This window comes from Seriola dumerili, unplaced genomic scaffold (assembly GCF_002260705.1).
Source record: "Seriola dumerili isolate Sdu_G_001 unplaced genomic scaffold, Sdu_1.0 BDQW01000783.1, whole genome shotgun sequence".
In the NCBI taxonomy this organism is placed as follows: Eukaryota; Metazoa; Chordata; class Actinopteri; order Carangiformes; family Carangidae; genus Seriola; species Seriola dumerili.
In genome coordinates, this window is record NW_019175038.1 from 330412 (window position 1) to 347911 (window position 17500).

General features: G+C 46.9%; 2 protein-coding genes across 2 annotated transcripts in view; both read left to right on the forward strand.

Moving 5' to 3' along the window:
- The window catches only part of LOC111236935 (2-oxoglutarate dehydrogenase, mitochondrial-like), a 36672-nt gene extending 28022 nt beyond the window's left edge, over positions 1-8650 (forward strand). Inside the window, exons 8-24 of the mRNA XM_022765856.1 lie at positions 38-184; positions 271-361; positions 671-850; positions 998-1126; positions 1216-1395; positions 1499-1651; positions 2275-2377; positions 2533-2661; positions 2738-2888; positions 3342-3469; positions 3555-3733; positions 6741-6812; positions 7039-7164; positions 7285-7357; positions 7466-7631; positions 8194-8346; positions 8457-8650. Coding sequence (XP_022621577.1) covers positions 38-184; positions 271-361; positions 671-850; positions 998-1126; positions 1216-1395; positions 1499-1651; positions 2275-2377; positions 2533-2661; positions 2738-2888; positions 3342-3469; positions 3555-3733; positions 6741-6812; positions 7039-7164; positions 7285-7357; positions 7466-7631; positions 8194-8346; positions 8457-8577 — 2281 coding nt within the window. The 3' untranslated portion in view covers positions 8578-8650. The remainder of the gene's footprint in view (positions 1-37; positions 185-270; positions 362-670; positions 851-997; positions 1127-1215; positions 1396-1498; positions 1652-2274; positions 2378-2532; positions 2662-2737; positions 2889-3341; positions 3470-3554; positions 3734-6740; positions 6813-7038; positions 7165-7284; positions 7358-7465; positions 7632-8193; positions 8347-8456) is intronic.
- Positions 8651-13537: 4887 nt separating this feature from the next.
- LOC111236949 (zinc finger MIZ domain-containing protein 2-like) overlaps positions 13538-17500 on the forward strand; it is a 14681-nt gene continuing 10718 nt past the window's right edge. The window contains exon 1 of the mRNA XM_022765871.1: positions 13538-13953. The gene's annotated coding sequence lies outside the window, so the exon portion shown is untranslated. The remainder of the gene's footprint in view (positions 13954-17500) is intronic.

The following is a 17500-nucleotide window of genomic DNA, read 5'->3' on the forward strand; positions in this document are numbered from 1 at the left end:
TGTGTGTGTGTGTGTGTGTGTGTGTGTGTGTGTGTAGGTTCGAGGAGTTCCTCCAGAAGAAGTGGTCTGCAGAGAAGCGTTTTGGTCTGGAGGGATGTGAGTCTCTGATCCCAGCTCTGAAAACCATCATTGATAAATCCTCTGAGAACGGAGTGGAGAACGTCATCATGGGCATGCCTCACAGGTAACACACACACACACACACACACACACACACACACACACACACAGGAGTCCCGCTGTGTGTACACTCACCTCTCTGTGTCTCAGGGGTCGTCTGAACGTTCTGGCCAACGTGATCCGTAAAGAGCTGGAGCAGATCTTCTGTCAATTTGACTCCAAACTGGAAGCTGCTGATGAGGTAATGAGCTCATTAACATCGCTGCTGACATCACATCTGCTGCTGCAACACAGATGACATCATGCTACATGTCATTTTAAAGGAGCTATCTAACTCCTGCTAATGCTGCATAGCTAACGTTAGCATTAGCAGACGAAGCATCAAACTTCTGTCCCCTGAGGTAGAAACAAACACCAATGTGAAGTTAGCATGCTAACCAGCTAGCTCCAGACTGTCTCCTCACTTCCTGATAGATACTGAACTAATAACAGCTGTACCGTCGTCTCTGTGTGTTGTTATAAACTCCTCTGCTGTGGTTTCCCTCCTCAGGGCTCTGGAGATGTGAAGTACCATCTGGGGATGTACCACCGTCGAATCAACCGCGTGACGGACAGGAACATCACCCTGTCTCTGGTGGCCAACCCCTCCCACCTGGAGGCTGTGGACCCCGTGGTGCAGGGGAAGACCAAGGCCGAGCAGTTCTACTGTGGAGACAACGACGGGAACAGGGTGAGCCGACACACAGCCGACAAAGTGGACTGTGATGTCACAACAGATGAGGGAGCAAAAAAACACAACAACCACAGCTGTGTTTTTTGTACCTCTCACTGGTGTGTGTGTGTGTGTGTGTGTGTGTGTGTGTGTGCGCGCGAGTAGGTGATGTCCATCCTGCTCCATGGAGACGCAGCGTTTGCAGGTCAGGGTATCGTCTACGAAACTTTCCACCTGTCTGACCTGCCGTCCTACACCACGCACGGCACCGTGCACGTCGTCGTCAACAACCAGGTAATGAACGCATAGAAAACAGGAAGTGTCAAACAGGAAGTATCAAACGGTCCGAGTGTCTGAGCCGTGACGATGTGTTCCGTCTCCAGATCGGTTTCACCACAGATCCTCGTATGGCTCGATCGTCTCCGTATCCCACCGACGTGGCTCGAGTCGTCAACGCTCCCATCTTCCACGTCAACGCCGACGACCCCGAGGCCGTCATCTACGTCTGCAAGGTGGCGGCCGAGTGGAGAGCCACGTTCCACAAGGACGTGGTGGTCGACCTGGTCAGTGCAAAACACCTGGTTATACCTGTTCTAATACAATCTGTGAGCACTGGAATAACATGTACGTTCACCTGTGTGTGTGTGTGTGTGTGTGCGCGCGCAGGTGTGTTACCGTCGGATGGGTCACAACGAGATGGACGAGCCGATGTTCACTCAGCCGCTGATGTACAAACAGATCAAGAAGCAGAAACCTGTTCTGCAGAAATACGCTGAGAAACTGATCGCAGAGGGAGCAGTGAGCCGGCAGGAGTACGAGGTGACGCACACACACACGCACGCACACACACACACAGTGTACTTTGTCTGTGAGCTGCACTCGACCTGTGTGTGAGTGTTTATCTAACGGTTGATGAGGTTCGTCACTGCGGCTTCAGAGCAGAAGGAGACGATGGAGGAGCGAACAGGTCAGTCACATGACTCCGCCTCCCGTCAGATTTCAGAGGGATTTGCTTTGAACGTCTCTGATTTATAGACATGGTTTGAGCCCAGCAGGGTTCAGATCAGCAGCAGGAGGGTGAAACACCTCTCTCCGTCTCAGCCTCGGCCCCACGCGGCGGTGGTCACAGCCGGAGACATTTTGTTTTCAGGTTGTCCGTCTGTCCCGCTCTCGTGGACGTGATGTCTCAGTCACACAAAGTTCATTCAGTAATCTCTGGAGTTACATGATCATATTTAATTTAAATAATCACAGTGCAGAGTAAAGGACAGAACATCATTTCTAATCACTGGTTTTCTAAACTTGACTTGACAATAGAGGAAATGATCATTATATATCATGATATAAATGACATATGTCTTCCATGTATTCAACATCTGCTCCACTCGTCACCACAGCTGGACTGTCTGTGGTTCTCAGACCATCTGTGTCTCTGTTCGTAGGAGGAAATCTCCAAGTACGATAAGATCTGCGAGGAGGCGTACGCTCGCTCCAAAGACGAGAAGATCCTCCACATCAAGCACTGGCTGGACTCCCCATGGCCCGGTGAGGGGGGGGGGGGGGACCACAGTTAGAACTGAACCGGACCTGAACATCCAGGTCATGTTAGAGTCTCAGGCCTGGGTCAGGACTGGACCATGGCCTGGTGGTTCTGCTGGTTCTCGGAGGTTGTTGACTTGTTGGTCTGTCGTTGTCTTCAGGTTTCTTCACCCTGGACGGTCAGCCCAAGTCTATGAGCTGCCCCTCCACCGGTCTGACCGAGGAGAACCTGAACCACATCGGACAGATGGCCTCATCCGTCCCTGTGGAGGACTTCACCATCCACGGAGGTCTGGACTCTACCGGACTCAGATGAGCGAGACAGACACTGCGTCCTGACTCTGACGCTGAACTTTGCTGTTTCAGGTCTGAGTCGGATCCTGAAGGGCCGAGCTGAGATGGTGCGGAACCGGACGGTGGACTGGGCTCTGGGGGAGTACATGGCCTTCGGGTCGCTGCTGAAGGAGGGAATCCACGTGCGACTGTCGGGACAGGACGTGGAGCGAGGGACATTCAGGTAAACACACTTTTTATTTTTTATTTCCTCCCCGGCGGCAGTCGGACCGGTGGCCATTTTGTTTTCAGGTTGTTCGTGCGTCTCCTTCTCGTGGACACGATGTGTCAGGAACACCTCGACAGAACTTCTTCAGATTTGGCACAAACGTTCACCTGGACTCCAGGGTGAACTGATCCTTTTTCAAAGGTCAAAGGTCAGTGTGACCTCACAAGACTCTTTTTAGTCATTAGTCAAGACCTAATGTTTATATTCTCTGTCTCTGACTCTGGATAAACACAGATGTTACGTGGAACTAGTTTAAGTGGCGGAGGGATACAACCATGAGGAGGTGGTTCTAGTTTCCTCTTCCTCTCCTCACATGGGGGGGGGGGCTCCTGACCCTAGATCTGGTCTGGTTCAGGACGTGAGAGTGAATCCAGGTGCTGCAGACTGATGTTGTTTGTCTCCTTTCAGCCACCGTCATCACGTCCTCCATGACCAGAACGTGGACAAGAGGATCTGTATTCCCATGAACCACCTCTCTCCCGACCAGGCGCCGTACACCGTCTGCAACAGCTCGCTGTCCGAGTACGGAGTCCTGGGTCAGTGTGAACTTTTCCCTCCGGACGTTTGTCTCAGCGTCGCTCGTCTCTGGACTCATCGTCCTCGTCCTTCCTCTGTCTCCAGGTTTCGAGTTGGGTTTTGCGATGGCGAGTCCCAACGCTCTGATCCTGTGGGAGGCTCAGTTCGGAGACTTCCACAACACGGCTCAGTGCATCATCGACCAGTTCATCTGCCCCGGTCAGGCCAAGTGGGTCCGACAGAACGGCATCGTGCTGTCTGCTGACTCTGTCACTTTTGGGCATGTGAGGGGTATGGTTGAGTGACCATGTTGGCACACTTGAATGGGGTTTGGTCACTACATCTAGTCACACACGGACACACGAGCATGGGGGCTTTCACACACACACCCACACACAACAGCCCACATCCCTTACGACACAGGCTACACACATCCAACCACACACAAGCACACACAACACCATCCACACAGGCACACAACACAATCGGATACGAAAGATGTTTATTGTTTCTTCTCGTGTCGAGCTGGCGTGTCGATGTTTCGGTGCTGAGCGACACACACACACAGCATACAGCGAGCCGAGTACTCCAACCCAAGTTTCCACACGCACACTACACAAACACACACAGACCGACACACCCATCCATCACCACCCAGCACTAGCTCCACTTCTACCACACACACACACACACACACACACACACACATTCCACACACGAGCCACATGCAGCATACACACACACGCTACTACTACCTACATCTATCACAGCCACCAACACACACAGCGAACGCACACCCACACTATGTCAGCATCACACATCAAGCGAGTGGTGTGGGTGTGTGACCATACAACAACGAGCGAGGCTTCTGCCCTGGCACGAGCACAAGCCCACACAGCACACTATCACCAGCTACATTCACTCACAGAGCTACAGCGCTCTTTCTGGTGTTTTCAGTCCACACACACTACGTCTTATTCATCACAACACACACACACACCACACACACACTGACACACACACACACATGTTTTCACACACAACACACTCACACACACACAACACACACACACACACAACACACACACACCAATCACGCATGCCGGGTGTATGTTTTTTCTTCACTATCATCGATCACCTACCTACATCACTACGCTAAACACATCACACAGAGCACGATCCAACACTACACTATCAACTATGCAATTCATTCATCGACTGACCACATCACATGGCGTATCTACACACCAACATCACACAGCATCACGGACACGACACACACAACCTACCATGGTTCACCACATGGGACACACACACCATCACATCACACACACACACAAACACGGTACACTACACCGACAATCGATCACAGGCACACACTACTACGACACACACACAGGTTTTGCGGTATCACACACCAACACAGCACCACCACGAGATACCATTTTTGGTTTTTCTTCGTACACACACTATCCCACACACACACAGCACACACACACGACACAGCACACACACGACACACGACATCGTGCCACACACACACAGACACATCACACAACAACACAACACTAACACCACGTCAATTCACGAGCACACCAAACACACAGCACACATCTACACATCATGCACAACACAGGTGTGGTTGTTTGTGTTGGACCACACACACGACACATCACACACTACACACACACACACATCACACTACACACACACACACACACATCACACACACACACACACACAGGGGTGTCACATGGTTTGGTGTCACCATCGAGCATCAGGGTGTTGACGGCAGCACGCACACACACACACACATACAAACCATGTGTGGGTTGCGGCCACATCACACACACTATCATAGCACACAAACTACACCGACGAACAGCACCACAGCACACACAGCACACACACTACATCACCCAGCTACATCGCACATGAGCCACGAGTCGATGTGACATCCACAGATCAGCCATCAATATTTGGTTTGTGGGGTTCGGACACACAGCACACACATCTACCGACACCACACTATCACCACATCACATACAGCAGCACATCCTATCAACAACACACAATTGGGTGCCGTGTGTGGCATCACACACACATCATCCTCGCGACACAGCAGCACACAGCATCCCACGAGCGGACGGAGCCACTAAGCAGCGCACACACGACACACTAATCACACAGCCACGAACCATCACACATCTTGCGGTTGTGGTGGGGGCGAGCACCACACACACATCGAGCCACACAGCACCTACACACAACACACACCCACGAACACAGGCATCATTGGTTTCTGGGGGGTGGCGCGTCATGTGGATACATCACTATCACCACATCACACATACACACACACCACACACACACGCGGACACTACACACACACAACACACAACCACATCGATCACAACACACACAGCTTGCACACAGGTGTTTTGGGCACACCACTTGGTTTTCTGCACACAACACACGACCCAGTCACATGTGTGGTCTTTTACACACCACACACATCACAACACACACCTACACACACACACATGGCGTCAGCGACACACACACATTTTTTTTTGGTGTTTTGTTGTTTTTCGTGGGCCTTTTTGGCTGTGCTGCTGTGTCTTGCAGCATTGACTGTGTCACACACCAGTGTTGCTTTGACACACACAAGCGAGCGAGCCATGCACTAAATCAGCTGTTGACTCTGATCACTGAACTGGCACAGAATCAATAAATCACAAAGACCGCGTGCCCCTCCCCCTCTGACCTGCTCCAACAGAGCCCCTCCCCCTCTGACCTGCTCCAACAGAGCCCCTCCCCCTCTGACCTGCTCCAACAGAGCCCCTCCCCTATCGTAGTGTTACTGTACCTTGTTTGTCATCAGTGTTTCCTGATTGATTACAGACACATACAGATCGATTCAATGTGACAAAAGAAAACGGACACATGAAAGAAGAACAGAGTTCAATAAAACAATACAATCAACAGAAGAACAAACAGATCAATAATAATATATAACATGGGCTCATTTACAAAGTGCAGCGTCTCTTCTTCCTACACAAGTTAACAGGTTTCCATATGTAAAGCATCACAGCCCTGTGGCTCACCTGGACAGGTGTGTTCTGTCTTTACCACTGGTGGTTTGAAGGATCTGATGTGAGGAGGTGGAGCGGGCCGGGTGATCTGGTGTGTGTGTGTGTGTGTGTGTGTGTGTGTGTGTGTGTGTGTGTGTGTGTGTGTGTGTGTGTGTGTGTTAAGAAAAGCTCCATTTAACTGACTCTGTGTTTTCAGGGTCCAGAACATTCTTCAGCTCGTCCAGAGAGATTCCTCCAGATGTGCAACGACGACCCAGATGTCATGCCTGTAAGACACACACACACACACACACACACACACACCACGCTCCTGTCTGATTGTCGTGTTCATGTTAATGATGTTGACGTTTTAAATGAAGGTGAAACGAGTGAGTTGAAGCTGTTGGTCATGTGATCACACCTAACATCTGATACCTGGGTCCAGCTCTCACATCTGTCCTCTGCACATCTGTCCTCTGCTCTGACGTGACCGTGTCTCCTCGTCCGTCTCTCAGAACATCACAGAGGACTTCGCCGTGCGTCAGCTCTACGACTGTAACTGGATCGTGGTGAACTGCTCTTCTCCTGGAAACTACTTCCATGTTCTCAGACGACAGATCCTCCTGCCCTTCAGGAAGCCTGTAAGACACACACACACACACACACACACACACACACACACACACAGGAGGTTCCTGAGGTTCAGGACGTGACTCTCTGAGCAGAAAATGATTCGTGTTTCATGACTTTTCTTTTTTCAGCTCATCGTCTTCACTCCCAAATCTCTGCTGCGCCACCCGGAGGCCAGAGCCAGCTTCGACGAGATGCTGCCTGGTAACGTCGTCGTTGTTTTTATTTAGTAGTTGTTGTTTTTACAGTTTGAAGGTGCTGAGTCTGACCTTCAACGTCTCTTCTTCCTCTGCTCCTCCTCCTCCTCTGCAGGAACTCACTTCCAGAGGTTGATCCCAGAGCGAGGCTTGGCGGCCGAGCGTCCAGAGGAGGTGAAGAGGTTGATCTTCTGCACGGGGAAGGTTTACTACGAGCTGACCAAAGAGAGGAAGAACAGAGGGATGGAGGGGAATGTGGCCATCGCACGTATAGAGCAGGTAAACACACACACACACACACACACACACACACACACAGGCCGTCTCATAAACACCTTGAAGGAAACGTTCACCTGGACTGAAGGACGAGCTGATGAGAATTTGACGGTTGAATCAGAGAAGAGTCAGAATCGTTCACTGCTACATGGACGGATACTTTATTCATCATAATGATAATAGATATATATTTAAACATCTTTTAAACCTACCAGTGAATGAATTCATCTTTACAACTCTTGGTACCTGTCCTCACCTTCTTCTACTGGACGTCTTCCCCTCTACTACTGTTTCCAAGTCAGAGCAGATCGTATGATTGACTGATGATTCTCATTCATTGAGTCTGTGTTTCATCACATCTCCAAAGCAAACAGGATCAATACAACAATGCCCCCGATGCGTACAGTAGTAACAGCCGCGTTGCTGGAGCCTCGTCCTTCCTAGATCCCGGTGTTGATGGGTCTGAACGAGGTTCACTTAGTCATATACCGTTTTTGCCTATATAGTTAACCCTGGTTTTTGGGCTTCCTCCTGACAAATGATATCAATTGATTCACCACACCGCCAATCCCGGTTCCGGTTCGACAGGTTGAAGGCCGAGTCAGAGCTCTTCGCCAACGCCGACCTGGTGTGGTGTCAGGAGGAGCACAAGAACCAGGGTTACTATGACTACGTGAAGCCTCGCATCAGGACCACGATTCAGAGAGCCAAACCAGTCTGGTAACGACCGCCATCAACACCTGCTCACCTGTCACTGTGACGACCAGTCAGTGACAGGTGAGCTCACCCCTCTCTCTCTCTCTCTCTCTCTCTCTCTCTGTGTGTGTCAGGTACGCTGGCAGAGAGTCGGCCGCCGCCCCCGCCACAGGAAACAAGAACACTCACCTGATGGAGCTGCGGCGTTTCCTGGACACCGCCTTCGGCCTGGACGCGTTCAAAGATCAGCAGTAAAACCTGTGACCTGCAACACCTGGAAGAAACCCTCACCTGTCTCACCTCTGACCCCCCCACCCCCACCCCCTCCCCACCCTCCTGGATTCAGTTTCACACTCAAGACTGCAGCAGCATCAACACACACACACACACACACACACACACACACACACACACACTCTGTACTACTGAGGAAATACTAGTCTGCAAACACCATGTAGTATAAGTACACAGTGAGTACTCTGTGTACTTATACTACAGTAGTGTACTGTCAGCAGTAGTACAGTGAAACAGATTCAAACTATCTGACATGATCAACAGTGTAATCAATATCATTTCTGTGATCAGTAAATCTGCCTGATGTTTTCCCGATCAGCTGACTCAGTTGTATCTATATTAAACAGATCTATATCTAGTGTAGTGACACACACCAGAGGGAAACAGGAAACACCGGAGCGGCTGATAAACGATCAATGGATTCAGTAAATGATGATTTTTCTCCCTCTCTGATCGGCTGCATCAGACCTGTGAGTCGTCAGGTCGGTCAGTGTCAGTGTGTAGTATAATACAGAGTACTGGTACTGCACTGTGTACAGCTACTGCAGTACAGACGTGATGTGTTCAGGCTCAGCTCCAGCTCGGGAAACGGCAGCACGGCTTCCTGAAGGCTTCGGTCTGTTTTTATTGTTGTTGATTCTGAAGCTTCACGATAAAGAAATAAACACGTTTTTATTTCCTCCTCGGCGACGGTCGGAGCGGCGGCCATTTTGTTTTCAGTTCGTCCGTCTCGTTCTCGAGGACACGATCTCTCAGTAACACCTCGACAGAACATTCACCCGGACTCAAGGAGGAACTGAGTAGATTCAGGTGGCTAAAGGTCAAAGGTCACGGTGACATTGGTTGATACCTTCTCTGATAAACGGGGCTGTAACCTGGAGCTAGTCTGAGCAGAGGAGGTGGTTCTAGTTTATTCAACAGAAGAAGCTGAAGCGCCGACGCGTTCAGTGTCGTGTGAATCAGCGGTCCTCGGCCTGTGGAGGGAACGCCGATCAGAAAGGATCAATAAATAAGTGAAGGTGAAGTTCGATCTGGAAGGAAAGAAGAACATCAGCCGACTCCGACGTGACGAAGCTTCTCTTGTGTTTTCTGTATGTGGCAGTTTGAGCAGTTAAACTTCCGTTTCATTGGCACATTCATTTATCGATTGATTAAAGCTGATTGATCTGCGCAGGAGGTTTCTAAAGAAGCGCAGGTACAAACACGCAGCTGTAAACAAACTCCACTGAATTAAATCCAGTCTGAAGCGACTGTGACGGTTTCTGCTGCAGAAACTGGATCTGAGCCTGACACTCAACCTTCATGACCTTTGACCTCTCATCAAACACCTTCCTCCGTCCACACACACACACACACACACACACACACACACTCACACTCCTCCAGCTGTGTCATATAACAGCAGTTATTACAACGCAGACTTCAGAAACAATGACTCCTCCTTCCTTTTTCTCCTCCTCCTCATCACTCCATCACTTCTCATCACAACCCACAAACTCTCCTCTTCACCTGAAAAGTTGCAGGAAACATTTTATTTTAGTGCTTTTTTCTTCTTTCTTCTTTCTTTTTTCTTAAATGTCTCGTTAGCATCGTTAGCGCTCCCCATTGAAAACCAATGGGAGAGCGGCTAGCTGGGAAACAGTGAGAGTGTAATATTTGAGGATTGTATCACTACAGCAGAGGGAGGTTGTTCTTGCCTTGCAGCAGGTGTGTTTGCTCGTTGAGGAAAGTTTGTAATTAGTCACCACGGCAACGCTTAACTCGCACACTGAGATTTAATTTTATTTGTCTTTTATTTTGAAGGGGACGCTTGGGGAGTTAAATGGTGGAGCTCTGCGCTCTCAGGCTTCCCGACATGAACTCAACCAAATGCACTGCTGATGATGATGATGATTTAACCCCTCGGCTTCTCTCTCTCTCTCTGTCTTTCTCTCTCTCTCTCTCTGGCGAGCATTTACCCCCCCACCCCCGTGCCAAACTGGATCGGTCGGTCTCATGTTTTTCTTGTTTTCGGTGTCGAGCAGCTGAATGAACTCTGTCCGCAGGAAACAAAATAAATCTCCTGGTTTGAAGCAGAAAATCTAAACGACAGCAGAAGATGAAATCAGCTGCAGGAAGTGAGACAAAGAAAATGATTTATTTATTTTCATAATAGGGGATTGAAATTCTCTTCATTATTTTGCTTCATTCAATAAAGAATACTGTATGTACTGAAAACCTGCTGCTTCTGTCCTGATTCAACAAAACAACATGTCAAGTTTTAACATCTACAACTTTGACATCATTTTATTTTCCAGCCTGTAAACGCACCACATGATCCAAACTGTCAAAAACAAACCCTCCATTTTATTCTTATCTATGAAAAATAATCTTCATCAATTCTTCGTTTGCAAACAGTTCCTTCTACAGAGGAGCAGAGGCGTCACAGGACAAGTCAGAAAGCATTTCATTCATTTCATGTTTTAATGTAATTCTAAGAATTTATAAATGAACGATTAATCATTGATTAAAACTTCAGGTTTAAAATTGGATTTACAAAAAACAAATTACACATCATTAAATAAACCCTTTATAACCACATTTATTACTAAGTTGTGAATAAATCAGAGAATTTGAAAAGACGTTTTAAAAACCTTCCTAGATTCAATCTTCACTTTCCATTTCCTGTTTCCAGTGGCTTTTCCTGTTAGCTAATCGATTAGCTTAGCTTCTCCTCCTGACTGAGACACCTGTCAGTCAAAGAAAAGAGCACTGTGACCTTTGACCTCAGACACCAGAAGAGGTCTTTTGGTTTTGAACAGTTCTGAATTGTGAAAGGCTTCAGAAGGTAAAGTCAAACTCTTTAATATTTTATATGAAATATTGATATTTTCATATTTCTAAATATTTTCTTAAATATTGTAAATATTTTTCTTCACCTGCCTGAACTTCCTGTGACCTTTGACCTGGTGAACAGTTTACACATGGATCTTAAATTAATTTCTCATTTTAATTAGTTGAATCAAACATTGATTCATCCCTGCTGCCTGTTTAATTATTGATCACTGATGTTATTGGGAATTTTTCTGATCAACAGCTGATATAATGTAAATATCAATAACCTCATGGAGGGGATCACAGCGCCTCCTGCTGGACGCCAGAGAGACTGCAGCTCCTCACCTCCATCACTTTTTCCTCCAGTCCTTCCTCCCTCTCATCCCTCCTTCCTTCTCCTTTTGTTTGTGTTGTTTCCTTCCTTCCTTCCCTTCGTCGCTTCCTCATTTCCTGTTTCCTCCTCTTTTGCTTTCTTTCTCTTTTCCTCCTTCCTTCTCTCAGTTTGTTCTTCGTCCTGTCCTTCCACCTTCTCATATCTACTTCTCTGTTCCCTCCATTTTTTTAATTTTCTTTCGTCACTCCTCTCAGTTCTTTCTTCCTCCCTTGTTTCCTTTTATTCTTTCCTTCCTCCTTTCCCTGTCTCCTTGTTATCTTTCACTCTCTCCATTGTTCTTTCTCTCATTTTTCCTCCATGTTTCCACCTTTTCTGATCTCTTGTTGAATTCCTTTGTTCTTGTCTCTGAACCTTGTTTCGTCTTCCCTCCCTCCCTCCCTCCCTCCCCCCTGCCCGCCCCCCCCCCCCCCCGTGTGCAGAGTGTTCTTCGCTCGTCTTCTCTCTGATCTCAGAACTCCCTCAACGAAGATGCCAAATCCACTCACTGTTACAGGTGTGTGTGTGTGTCTGTGTGTGTGCACACGTGTTCAGTTGCCATGGTAACAGGCTGCAGATCACAGCAGCAGCATCTCTTCAGGCGAGGAGACGGTCTGTCCACACACACACACACAGATCAGTGTGTGTGTGTGTGTGTGTGTGCTACAATGTGCTTCATCAAACCTGAGGAAAGAAAGAAATGACATGGTGATGTCACAGTGATGTCATCAGGCTACACACTCACATACAAAGTGGAGACGTGGTAGGTTACCATGCAGCAGGGCTGTAATGAAGGGACACTGTGCAGGTGCATTGTGGGAAATGTAAGATCCAGTGTTTTTGGACTATCAACTATCAGCCCAAACCAACCAGTACTCCCATGCTAGAAGAGCACTCACTCAATCAATCAATCAATCAATCAATCAATCAGTGGTAACACAGGGCACAAAAACCCTGAATATGATTGTATTATAATTATTGATGTGTTCATGTTCATCTCTTTAATGTTGCAGCTGGGCAGACGAGGGATCAATAAAGTTTGATCTTTGATCTTAACCAATAGCAGCACGTCATCATTTACTTCTTGATCATAATCATCAGTAATGTGAATGTGCAGAGCTGAAGAAGAAGAGAAAGAAGTTTCCTCTGAAGTTCAAGTCAAACTGAAACTGAACAAACGAACTCGTATCATGAGCGTTGATCATTTGTGGTTGTTTGTTAAAATGAAAGTGAAGTGAAGCTCTCTGGGGTCAGGGGTCACTTCCTCTGAATTTAAATGCTCTCTGCTGAACTTCTGTAATCCATGTGTGTCGGTTTGTCTCATTTGGACCAAAGACCATAAAGACAAAGAGAGTCTGTGATGGCGTCCATTAATGCCAGGTTTGAACAGGGATGTCCACCATGATGCTCCCTCTGATGGTGGCCGGTCACATGAAGAACTTACCTGAGGTGCTGAGGTTCAGGTGGGTTCAGTTTATATATTTGTATTTTGACAGGATTTATATTTTATATTTGTGGTTTTGGAGGTTTGGTCTTTATAATATCTTAATATTTGTCTCTGAAGCAGGAGATGAAGGTGCTGTTGTGTCACCATCACCTGCCTGTCTGTCTCCCTAACCCCCCCCCCCGCTCTACCTGTTCTCTCTCTCACCTGTCTGCCCCCCCCCCCCAGCTCTGCCTCCGGTCGCTGCAGTTCTCCGGTCTGACCTGCTGGCTTACTCCCACCGGCAGCAGCGATGCAGAGGAAACACAGTGAAGCAGCCCCGGCGTCAACCTCCACACATTAACTGGACCTTTATTATTAAAGTTACGTTTTTATTTCTTTGTACATGAAAAGTCCCGGAGCTGTGGGGTATGGTGTTGGCTCCTGAAGCCGGATAATCAGACGCAGAGGCCGGCGGCGGCGGCAGGGAGGGAGGGCTAGCTGGCTGACTGGAGAGGAGAGAACTGAAGCCAGGGCTACTGACTGAATCTCTGCTTCCGTGGGGGATTTCACCAGGACATTTTTTGGATATTCGGGCCGTCTTTGAGCAGGTTCTCCCGGCTGTGGTGGTGGACTTCAGGGGCGTTCGGTCCTTGATGCCCCGGAGGCCCGGAGGAACTCAGACTGCGGAGCCCCGGAGCAGGGCTCGGACACTGGGGGAGTAGAGGAGGTAGGTCTGCTCAGAGAAAACCAGCACTCGTACCTGCTGTGTCTGTACGTGATTTTTACAGTTGTGTGTTTTAAATGAAGGGGGGTCGACAGTTAATCCCCGCAGCGGCTGCTCGATGTAAAGCCACATGTTCACCGACATTCGGTGACTGTTTTGTGCTGGAAGAGGAAGCTAGCTGGCGGCTAACTGTTAGCCTCGGAGCATTCCATTGTCACAGCCCGCTGGGCTAGCTAGGCTAAAGGCTAGCTCGGTAACAGCTGTGGAAGGGGCGATTCTTTAACTAACCGCGGTATATTAACCACATAATCCCGCGTTTGATATCCCGCTTCGTGACCATTTGAATAACAATGTTTGGTCAATTATTTCAGACTGTTTAGACGTGGTAGGCTGTTGTCGTCTCGTTAGCATGCTAACGCTAATAGCGGTGCTACCCACAGCAGGAGCAGCCTCATTTCCCGGCCGCGGAGCGCAGGGACCTGCCTGTTAGCACGTTAGCATTAGCTTTTCCAACACTGCAAGGAATCTCAAAATGTCCCCTGATACTTTCATTTTGTCGGCGGTTTTCATGTCACTGGTCAGACGAACGTGTGAGGACGGGACACCGGGACCTCACAGCCCGGGTTATTTCGGGGTGTTATTTTTTTAAGTGCTAGCCATAATGTTATTACCAGGCGCGTGCGCGGATTCCATGCACGCGGCTCGGGGTTGGTGGTGGGGGGTGTCAGTTTGAAGGTAAAGACACTGAACCAGTTCACAGTTTACTTTACACACTTTACACACTTTACACACTTTACAGTGTGTGGGGTACATAAATATTAACTTTATCATTTAATGAGCCAATTAACCGGAAACTTTCCTGATCATTTTCTGACATTTATCTGTTAATTATCCGGATGTTTTCCACACAGGTTGGTGCTAATTATAAGGGAAATTGAGAAAGTGTTTTTAAGATAAACTGTGATAAATGGAGTAGAAGGTAAACAATAATTCTGAGCTGCCACAGATTAAGGATTAATATAGATTATAGATCATCTTGGTGATCAGTAAGTATTAATTTAACTGATGTTGATGCTTGTTGACCTGTAGTTTTCAGCTGTTATAAAACTTCAATCACTCTGCTGTTACACTTACAGACACGTCTCTCCCTGATGTCCACAGACCAGACATGTCATCTAAAGTGTGTGTGTGTGTGTGTGTGTGTGTGTGTGTGTGTGTGTGTGTGTGTGTCTCATCCTTTCTTGGAAATATCTGAGTAATTAACAGCTGCTCATTTTTGTGAAATTATGAGGAAATGTTTCCAGGAAATAATCTGGAAATAACCCGTAAAATAAAGTGTTACTGATCATATTTGTTTTAGTTGGTTGTGTAACATCTGTCCCTGGATCCGACATGAGTACGATGCATCAGTCAGTGGTGGGGGAAGTTCTCAGATCCTTCAGTACAAGTATCAGGTCATCACTGAAAAACACTGTCGCAGGTAAAATGCCTGCAGTGATTTAAAGATCTGAGTTTTTTAAACATAAACATATAAAGTTATTTGATAAGAAACAGGTTTATTAAAATTGTGATCACTGAGAAAACATTTTCATATTTACATATAATATGTTAAAATGTTTGTTTTGTCTGCCCCTTTAACATACACGAGGCAGGCACAATAATATATATATTATTATATTATAAATTATTATATCTTTTATACCCTTTAATTAAACAATAAGAAAAAAATCCAGTTGTTCCTCGTAGTCTTGTTTTCTTTTCTAGTCTTAGAAATATTAATTACACTTGAAGGTCACTAACACAGGGTTCTGGTGCTGGTGCTGAGACTCAGGTGAGTCACATGTCATCAGGTGTAGACAGTGAACAGCTGGGAGTGTATGGTTTGATCTGGCTGTTTGTGCTGTTTGGTTAAATGAGTTGTTAGTGAGTTGTTAGTTGTGAGTTGAGACAGAAACACAACAGGTTCCATGTTCTGTGGGTGTAAATACAGATGTTCTTTATTTCTTTATTCTGTTTTATTCTGAAGTTTCCTCTGATTTCCTGTTTGTGTTGATTGATCGTCAGTTATTGTGATGTTCTGGACCTTGTGTAACTGTTGACTGTATTTCCAGTGTGTATTTACACGACCAAACACAGCTCTGTAGTGATGAGGAGATTTATTGATGGAGAGAAAATTGATCGTTGACTATTTTGATCTTTCTCTGACAAAACAAGACATCTGAAGATGGTTCGGACATTTCTCATTATTTTTGTCAGTTTTGAAACTAAACTATTATTGATTTTTTTTTTTACTTTAGTGTTTGAATTTTCATTTGTTCATTCAGTTCAACTTTCCTTTCTTACACAAAAAGTCAAGACAAAAGTCAAACATCTTGACTTTTTTACAGCCATAAGGAGCATAAAGATCAGCTGACAAATAAACAAACAAACAAAAAACAAAGTAGCCGTGGTTACAGGTGTTTGTTACCAAGGGGAGTCGTATACCAGCCCATAATCCAGTCATCTATAAACCAGTTGATCATCACTGTGTCATAGGTCAGCCATTTTTCATCTCCTTGCAAAAACATCTTCCCTCACTCTGAGTCCATGAGTCACTTTTTCCACAGAACAGATCTCTCTGGGGGGCAGGGGGTCCAGGCCTATACCAAACTGTTATTGATGAATCTGCTGATTATTATCTTATTTGATTGATTATCATAATTAATTAGTGTTCACTGATTATTTGTAGAGAAGTGGCAGATGAAGTGACAGAGGTTTGGTGACTGTTTGACTTCTTGATCAGATGTTAGTCCTGAGGTTTCTGTTCACTTCCTTCATTTTAGCACCGAACAGCATGTGTAGTTGTTACCATGGCAACCAATGATTATTATTTTCATTGTCAGTTAATCTGCTGATTATTTCTGCAATTATTCCAATAACTGTTTCGTCTAAAAATAGTCACAAGATATATATATATATATAAATGTGTTCAGGCGCCTTCAGGTGTTGTGTTCAGGCGCCTTCAGGTGTTGTGTTCAGGCGCCTTTAGGTGTTGTGTTCAGGCGCCTTCTGGTGTTGTGTTCAGGCGCCTTCAGGTGTTGTGTTCAGGCGCCTTCAGGTGTTGTGTTCAGGCGCCTTTAGGTGTTGTGTTCAGGCGCCTTCTGGTGTTGTGTTCAGGCGCCTTCTGGTGTTGTGTTCAGGCGCCTTCTGGTGTTGTGTTCAGGCGCCTTCTGGTGTTGTGTTCAGGCGCCTTCTGGTGTTGTGTTCAGGCGCCTTCAGGTGTTGTGTTCAGGCGCCTTCAGGTGTTGTGTTCAGGCGTCTACAGGTGTTAGAATAATCTGAGGATAATGTCTCTGTTTATGTCTCCGCCTTCACCTGCCCTGTGATGTTTCACCACAGTTGATATTTACAGCTCAGATGTTGTTTGTGACTTCATTCTTTCTGAGCTCATCACCTGATTTAACTGCTCATAGTCAGAACGTCTAATCCAGGACAAGGTTCCTTCTGGAGCTGGAACAGTCAGTTCGTTCATCAGCTGCAGCAGCTGATCGATTAGCTGATGAGAGAAAAT